General features: G+C 39.1%; 1 protein-coding gene across 4 annotated transcripts in view; it reads left to right on the plus strand.

The window, feature by feature from the left end:
* LOC132790650 (nephrin) overlaps positions 1-5,736 on the plus strand; it is an 80,048-nt gene extending 74,312 nt beyond the window's left edge. For all 4 annotated transcript variants that reach the window (XM_060799274.1, XM_060799270.1, XM_060799271.1 and 1 more), the window contains one exon: positions 377-5,736. In XM_060799274.1, coding sequence (XP_060655257.1) covers positions 377-1,039 — 663 coding nt within the window. In that variant the 3' untranslated portion in view covers positions 1,040-5,736. The remainder of the gene's footprint in view (positions 1-376) is intronic.
* Positions 5,737-9,802: the final 4,066 nt, after the last annotated feature.

Genomic DNA, 9,802 nt, shown 5'->3' on the forward strand with positions numbered 1-9,802 from the left:
TTATGGGTTCTTTCTATTATGGACTGCCAGGTGTTAAGGCATCAACGCGTTGAAGCAACTTCTTTTGAAATATTAACACAGACATTGTTGAATATTAAGATAATATTAGTCGTTATACTTGCAAGATTTAAAGTAGCGATTCGCTTAGCTTGCCCCTTTGACTAGGTCATTTAATTCTCAGCCAAGTCGACACAGAATTGCATTTCTATGAGAATAGTTAAATGAGAAAAGTTTTTTATGCAGCTGCTAAGCCGTGGAATCGAGCAGCAGCTGAAACTAGTGAACTGCGGGAGCAAAATAATCTAAGCTCGCAACTAATTGCATCAATCTCAATGCTCACTCTTTTAACATTGTGTGCTGCACTTTCTCTTTACAGGAATACCCGGCAGCATTGGACTTCAGTGGACCGCCCCTGGCGATGGCACATCTGCAGCCCATGCCCATTACGGTTACCTCACAGGCGGCGGCGATGCTGTCGAGCAACGGAGGCGCGACGCTCGTTGGCAACGGCGGCTCTGGTACCTTGAGGCGTGGCATCTTGCGGGGCGTTGTGGGAGTGCCGCCTCCCGATGTAACACATCATACGACAGCCGGCGGCAGTCCGATGCAAATACTGCACGATCTGCATCCGGTGAATCTGAGTGCAACCACGCTGACCACGAGTACAACGCTCAATGGCAGCATGACGACAGCACTGCCACTCGGCACAGCGACGCTGCCACGTCAACCCCACGGCATCCTCAAGGATCCCAATCGCAATAAGCAACAGCAGCAGCAACAACAGCACCAGCAGCAACAGCTACAACAACAGCAACAGCTGCTTAATGCCAGCCTGGTGGGCGTGCCGGTGTCGGCACCCGTTGGCAGCCTGCAGATCTTGAATCTGCCAGCGACGAGTGCGGCTGGACTGGGCAACAATTTGCTGATGACAACCAGTGCCACCTACGACCCAGCGTCGCTCAGCAGCTTCAACTCGAGTGGCGGCGGACCCGGCGGTCTCCCAGTGGCCTACACAGATGCTGATGGCCATCTCGTATAGCTGTAGGCTGAGACTGGGGCAGAGCAGCAACCCCGGTACTAAAAGAGAGGGAGAGTAGGGCAGGGGGCAACATTCATCGCCTAACTGAATGCTAATCCAACATGGTAACTACTTGCAAACAGCATACATACATACAAACATACTCGTACTCGTATATCTCGTAACGTACTCTTGACTTGACTCGACTTGACCCGTAGCTAGAGTTTAGGAGCTTTCTCTTCTTCAGCATGTGTCTCCTCGGTCCTCGACGTGTACAGGAGCAACAGCAGCAACAGCAGCAACAGCAGGACAACTGTCCATTACCTTATTCAAATCAGCTACGGAATTAGTTTATGTAAATTTTTAAAACGGAACACACACTTCCTCCGCAGCCAAGCCACAGAACATTGGACTGTTTATTTAGATAAAGAACGCAACGATCTCATTGCTTGGCCATAGCCTGGAGAGGAAGGAGCACGACTGACCAACGCTCCAGCTCCTACTTTTTGCCTCTTGCTAATTAGCTTCGTTGGCAGCAATAACAACGGCCATAACAACAACTTTGAGCAGTCAGTCAGTCCACAGCTTGCGAAAGGGAACGAGCGGAAGCTGGTCAAAAAATTTTGAAATTAGTTCAGTGGAACGAACGAAAACAGCGCACAGCCGTTTGACAGCTCCCTAGGGCGTGCTCAGGCCTCAAGTCGCTGGGCACGTGATTGTGCTGGGCGCACGGAGGCGTGGCAGTGCCAACAAAAGGCAAAATTATAAAAATAAAAATAAAATAATACAACTTGAGCAGTTGACAGCAGCAGAAGCAAGTTACAGCGAGCGATTAGTTTGTCCCGTCACCACCAGCTCCACCTCCACCTCCACCTCGAATCTTCCATCCAACTCTGACTCTGCGCCTGGAAGTTAGTGCTTTCATATATTGAGAGGCATCCTCCGATAGAAGCAAACGAATTTGTTTGTCGAGCGCATTTGTTGCTCGACCCCCCCGACAACAACAACAACAACAACTGTCACGCCCCCTTTCTTTGTGCTCTCACATTATCTGCAGCTACTATAGATACATATATACATATATATACATGTACTATATGTATATACTATATATTCAAAAGGGGACAATTCCGCATTTGGATTGCGATCTATGTGGCAAGGACTCGTTTTGGAGCCGTTCTTAAGTGCTTGCCGCACATTTGCTTCTCGCTACTGCTGATGATTCTACTTCTACTTCTGATGCTGCTGCCACTGCTGCGTCGTTGCAGCTCAGCGAGCGTGACATGCTCATCTTGGGTACGCCATTAACTTCTGTTGCTGGCCGCGCTGGAGCACATCATGACAATTCTATTATGTAGTACCATCAATGCCGAGCAATTTAAAACACACGCAGCAGCGCATCGCCCGCTTCTCTTCTCTTCTCTTCACTTCTCTCTGCTTGACTCGGGTGTCATCTTGAGCCAAGGACAAAGATAGAAAAATTCAAGGCGTTAACTGCTATATGAATGTCTTCTTCTCTCCGACTCTGCTTCTGTGTGTTGGTGTGGATGTGAATGTGTGGCAGTGTGGGCGTGTGTATCTGTGTGTATTAATTAATATTCATCGTGCTGTAATTACCAAGTCAAGGCAGGCATTGCCTTTGGCACTTGCTTCCATCCTTACTATCTTCTCTTCGCTTCTGTCTTCTTTTCTTGCTCTTATTCTAAGTGCTTCTAATGCAGCTGCAGCAGCAAGCACTTCTCCCTCAATTTAGCCAACGAATGACGCTTGAGAAAAAGCATCAATAAAGAAATGAACAGTTTGGTTGCATGCCACATGCATGCTTATTCAAATGTTGCCATCTCGCTCACTTCGTTTCGCTTGCTATTCCTTGAAGAGAGCTGCTCTATAGCCACACTAATTAAAAATTTAATTGCATAAAGTATTCGAAATTAACGCACGCATACACAATGACAATGCTGCAGTCGGTTACAAAGCGGCAGATGAAGATAAGGCTTTGAGGAAGACAATGCAAGAAGTCAACATTGATGTGCTGCATACAATATCTCTGCCACACACACACACACACACACACACTCACACATAGCAGTATTTATCAATTTAGAAGGCCTTTGCTGCAGGTCCTTCCTTTCCTCACCTCCTTCTGCTTCACACGCCCGCACATTGTCACGCCCTGCAGCTGGCTTTTGTCTGCTGTGGACTCGCTTCGCTCATAGGCTCTTTTGGCTCTTTGGCTCTTGTGCTCTTCGCTGGGATTTCCGCTATTGAATAATTGTGATTGCTGCTCAGAGATAAAAGTTAAATGAGCAGGAAAATAAGGAAAATTACACAATGAAGCTTAATGCCACAAGAGACAAGTCTGCATATGACCGTACGAAATCATTATTGAAACTTTCTTACTGCAAGCAAATTGATTACAGTGGTGGCCCGCAAATTGATGACACCGTCAAGAAAGCAGTTTCAGCAATTAGAACTAAAGTTTTCCATTTTTATTTCAAAGCAACTTTCTTAGCTTGACTAAAGAGCTGACTTAGCATTCTACTTTTGGATTGACCTAACTAAATGCTGATTGTATTTGTTTAAAACAAAATTCAGCAGAATTTAACAACATTATTGAAAACACTTTTACCTAATTTCGGCAATTGTTTAAATGAAAAATAAATATTATTCGTTAAAATTTTACTTACTTTCAAGTTTCTTAGTTTTCATTGCTGTTGCAATTCTTTTTCGATTCGAAACATTTTACTAAAAGACTTAGTAATTTATAGTTGGCTTTAAGCGCTTAAAATACCTTTGTGGATTTCATGAACTCAAGTTTTTTATTTTGCAGACATTTCACAGAAAATTATTCTGACTCAAAACAGTCAGTAATAAAAGCCAGAACAGAAAGTAAGAGATGGATTTTTTTGAATTTAAAATTATTGTTGCTCAACTGGCAAATGTACACGTCTAGGATTGGGATATATACAATAGATAAATATTGACATACTTATGTAAAGCTTATACCCACATAGTGCTGCCAAAATCGCATTAAGAGATTTAATATAAATTGTATCGATAAGTAGCTAAGCGAACTAATTAAACAACACACAAGTCTAGAGAATTCAAGAGAAATAAATCAATATATATAACATATATATATATGAATTATACGCTGAGGGATAAACACAAGCAGCAGCAGTCAGCGTTATGCATATTTAGACCTACGCAATCAATATGCCAAATTTAATTTGTACAATAACGAAAAGGTAAAAACCAAAATAAAAAACAAGAAATGTAAAACGAATTAAATTACGAGTATATAAAGGATAAATGCAGGTATATATAGAAAAGAGACAGTCATACAAAGAAATAAAACGAGACAAGTAGAAAATAGCTATAACATAAAAGTAGATTTAATTTCGCATTTCGTAATTGTAGAACAATGTTTTACACTACACATACAAATAAATTGTAAGTGATAAAAACAAAAACAAGTCAACACTTGTCACGCCCCTTTACGCCCCCCAAAATGAGTGTACTAGTTAATAGGCTATCTGAGAGTATACTCACTAAATATTCATTCATTCATTCGTCACTAAAGTCTATCGGAGTTTATGCCCACAATACTCGTTCTTACTGTTTTTTAATTGCACTTCATGATTATCGAATGTATAAATAAATTGGTTATGAATACGAGTGTGAAACGAATAGATTTTTATACAAAAATTAAATGTCTTCCCCGCGTAATGGAAAATTTCATTTGTTATTGGATACAGAACACCAACTGTGTTTTATTCCATTATTAATCACTTTCTGCAAGTGTATAATTTGAAATATAAATGCTATGTATGTATGTGCAAGTCTGTAATTATTTAGTTTTTAATGCGTAACATATGATATGGGGGAAATTAAATAAGACTAAATATTAATTATTGTGTTACATTATTGAATTAAATTAAGTTAATGTACAAAAATTTAGTATATCTAAATAAATTAAAAAAAATAGATATATATAAATATACATGAATAGCAAAAGCATGGCCAAAGAGATTTGTTAACAAAGAAATTAATTATTTACAATTCACTCTCCATTTGCCTTGTATTATTTGAATCTGTTTGATGGCCGCGTATCACGAAATTCAATTTAAAACAATTCTCCTGTTAATAATAATAATAATAATAATACTTAATAATAATATGGACACGAGTATGTAAAACCGAAAGACAAGACTTGAATAATAATCTCCATTTATGATGATACATAGGTTAAATTGTAATTCAATCCAATGCAACGTAACTAGAATACATCAACAGGTATAGCATACATACATAACAACAACAACCACACAACAACCAATACAAACATGCGTACATACATATGTATAGATGTATAACCAGCTATTGTGAATGTTTTTATGATGATACAATTAGAATAGAATAACATATGCAACGCATTATTAACTGCTAAATGGTGTACAGATGCATAAGAATACAGCGAAACAATAAACAACAAAATTCAACAAAAAAATATATATTAAATTAAATTAAATTAAATTAAAATTAAACTGTAAGTTTATTTGCTAAAAAAAAAAGAAAAAGGAAAACAGAAAGAGTTAAGAGAAAACGCATATGCTGCAGTCGAAAATTTGTATAAATTAATTTGAAGGAATGAGAATGATGCATATGAAACTAATTGCATTTTTAAGAAATCTGTTAATATATGAATAAAAAGATACAAAATAAAAAATTCAAAAAACAGTATTCAAATCTTTGAATGTGCATTTCTTGGTATCTTTAAAAGGTCAATTGATTGACGTAAAATGGAAGATTACGACAAAAGACAATTTAATGGCAAAACTTTCGAATCAATTTCCATCGAGGGAAAGCGAGAAAAATAATACTACAAGAACACTGTGAAACAACGAGCTAAAGAGAATGCTTCACTAGACACTTTTTGACTTTACCGAACAGCCAAAGCAAAATCCAAAAGCGAAAGCTGTAGCAGAAACAGACGTTGAGAGATTGCCTGGGTGGCTGCAGCTGGAGCAGGAAACTGCGAAACTGTGAGCTTGAAGTCGGGGATGGTTTGATGTAGGTAAGAAGAGTAGGCGACGCCCATGAAAGTATCCACTATCCGTCTTGCTTGGTGCGGCGCAAAAAATTGAATTCCTTGTAAAACTTACGAGCTGGCATTAATTTAACAGCTCTTCAGCCTGCCATTGCTGCTGCTGCTGCCGATGCTGCCGCTGACCTGCGAATAACACTCTAGATTGCGTATACGGCCCATTGGACATGTGATGTGTGCGTTGCGCACTCGTCTTGACTTGACTTCACTAAGACTCAACTCAAGGCGACTTTGCTGCCCATTATTTTTACCCTCACTGATTTTATGATGGCCATTCGATGTTCCGTCTAAATCACAGCTCGTATTTCATTTAAATTGAACTTAATTAGTTCCGCCAAATAGTTAAATAAAGCACATGCGTATACAGAAATCGAATTCGAATTCGAATTCGTATTCGTATTCGGTGAATTATTTGACTTTCACGTGCTGTGCAGTGAGATCTGTTGCTGATGGCTTTTCAATTAAGAGGGCTGCAAATGTATTTTGGCAGGCTTTCTACACAGTTACTCACTTACCTTGATGGTGATGTAAGAGACAAAAGCATTGTTATTTCTAACTCGCAACTGTCACAGCTCTAAAAGGATTAACAACACAACTAAAAGAAAACTCTCAATTGCGATGTCTCTGTCTCTGTCTCTGTTTGCGTTTGCGTCTTCGTCTCTTTGTTGCTGCCTCAATTCTAGCCTCTTCTTCAGTCTTAGAATGCACAAGGTAGGTAGTTCATCTGGTCGAGTAAATGGAAAAGTTTTGTTAGTACACCACCTTGGCCAAAACTTTATCCGCCAAGTAGAAACAAAAAAGCAAACAGAAAAAACGACAAAAAAGAAATGGACAGAAAAAGAAAAAGTGGGAGAAGATTCGTTGCAGCTGGCCAAATTACGACAGGCCACGAAACAAAGGCATTTGCCATGGTGAATGAAAACTTTTTCCAAGCATAATCATTGTCACGGCCATTGACGCAGAAATTTGCAAATTATCAGTCGCATTTCCCGCTTCACACAGCTATTTATTGTATAGTATGTTGCGGTGCAACGCACCTTGAATGCCAACAGTTCCACTGAACACACAAAGTCACACTCCTTTGATGGGATTTAACAAAAATATTTTGAGGAGACTGAAGCCTAGATCTCAATATGAAAAGAAGATATTAAGCGAACATCTCAATTTCATCGTCGCAACATTCTCTTACTTATCGAATCTCAATTTGAGTTGAATATAAGTCTAATTTAAAAAAAAACTTTTTATACCCGATACCCGTAGGGTAGAAGGGTATTAAAACTTTTTGCCTGCACGAAATATATGTAACAAGCAGAAGGAAGCTTCGTCGACCCCATAATTATTGATTAGTTTCAACAATCGCGACGATACAGCCATGTCCGCAAGTCTATCTGTCCATCTAACCGTATGAACACGTGAATCTCAGAGACTATAAGAGATAGACTTATAATTTATTTTAGACTGCATTTATTATTTTTACAAGCAAATCAAGTTTTTTTTTACATTTGTGTCACGCCCACTTCCATAACCACAAATAAAATATAAATGAAAAGCGTAATGTTGAACATATTAATGATTCCTGATAAGACAAGGTTTGTAGATGTTATTTATGAAATTCTTTAGTATGGAAAAAACCGCCTACTGCAATCGTGTCTTAACTGCATTGGCTGACAATCTGGAGTTGTTGTACTCTATGGTAGGCAATTGTACAATACTTATTTTCAATTTAAAGTAATTAAGAAAGCTACAATCGAGTGTGCTTCGATACCCGCAACGCATTTTGAATAAAAGCAAAATATTGCGATATTATTTTCAAAATATAATAACTTCGACAATTTTTATCTGATCGCAACCAAATCAAAAGGAATCTTAATAACTATAGTTCTTCGCGACTGTAGCTTTAAAATTACGCTTGTTATTCGATTTTTGTTGATTTGCGGGGGCAGAAGTGGACGTGGCAAAGAATTGGAGCAAACTTGATCTGCGTGCAACATAACAAATACTGTCGAAAAAAAAATTATAGCTCTATCTCTTGTAGTCTCTGAGATCCTGTGTTTCATCCGGACAGTCGGACAGACAGACAGACGGACATGGCTAGATCGTCTCGGCTGTTGACGCTGATCAAGAGTATATATACTTTATAGGGTCGGAGATGCCTCCTTCTACCTGTTACATACATTTCCTGCCAGCACAAAGTTTATTATAACCCTTCTACCCTATGTGTAGCAAGTATAAAAAAAAAACAGTTTGGACTTTTCCAAAAAGTGTTGTACTAGAATCAAGATTCGGATATTTTATATTCCTGTCACTTCAATACAAAATAAACAAATTTATATTACGATTTGTTTTATATTTTGTCATGATTTTAACAAACTAATAGTTTTCTTTAAAAAAAATTGTAGGTATATTCTTGAAATAACAATTGACAAGTCATAATATTTGGATTAAGGTAGTTGGTTGTGCTTTCGGTCGCTTCACTTATTAAACAGACTTGAAGTTGCGGTGCAGCAGCTTGAGCCACAGCGTCAGTCAAACGTAATGAAATCACATTTCGCTTGCATAAACAATTTGTTATATCTTCGCATTAGCCAACTGGAAACGAGTTACGCATTTGTTCCGACAGCTGCAGTAGATGCAACAGCACGGGGGACGATTTGGGGAAGTGGGTGAAGAGTAGTGGAAAACTAGAACAAAGTCCGCTATGCAAGCACGCATCGCAAAATCCTTTCTTGCGGCTTAGATAAACCACATAGAGTAGCAGTTAGGATCCGTTTACGAGTCTTCCTTCCTCGCTCCCTCTCTCCCCGTGAGCCTTTTGTTTAGTGCGATGAGTATTTTCACAAAATTCAAAATTCATTTCGAGGCATAGAAGATTTTAATATGCAGCACTTTATCGCTGTATTGCAGTGTGTGTGGGTATGAGTCACACCCCCAGCCACACCCTAGATACACACAAACACACACACACACACACACACAGACGTTTGCCTATCTTTTCCCATTCCCTTTGCCAGCTCACACATGGCTAATTTATGCTCAAAGTTGGCTCAATGTTTATCTTCTCAGCGGGTTCGAGATGTTGATGGGAATATGGGGAAGGCAAAGGGAAAGGAGAGCAAGGAGGGGCCTTAGTCAAGTCGCTTGAAAGGATTTGCAATGAAATGCACAATAATTCACATTACGCATCCTGCTCATACTGCGAATTCGAAAAACGAAACAAGCTCCGACGAAAACTTATACTATCAACTTCTTCCAACTGAATACATCTCTATTGAATTTCTAGTCTGCTTACTAAGTCATTTACATAGACCATGACGACGTCGTCAAAGACGACCTTCGGTTTCTCCCAGCGTTGTCTCCTTCTATTCTAATTTCATTCATTAAAAAGCTGACAGTCGCTTCTGCATTTATCTGATGATGACGGTTTTTGGCAAGTTCAAGTTGAATGAAACGCATACATCGCATATTTTCTATACGAATGCAATTATCTTTAGTTGTATCTTTCGCCACACATTTGAGTACATATATGCATCTATTTTTACCCAGCCCATTACAATTTCTAATGGTACATGCAACTACAAGCATTTTTGGGCCACTCAGTCTTGGCAACTGTTCAACAATCAATGCCAGAAACACGTATAAGACGAACACGTACTACTTAGAAACAAGTACAACCAAAA

This window comes from Drosophila nasuta, chromosome 3 (assembly GCF_023558535.2).
Source record: "Drosophila nasuta strain 15112-1781.00 chromosome 3, ASM2355853v1, whole genome shotgun sequence".
NCBI lineage: Eukaryota > Metazoa > Arthropoda > Insecta > Diptera > Drosophilidae > Drosophila > Drosophila nasuta.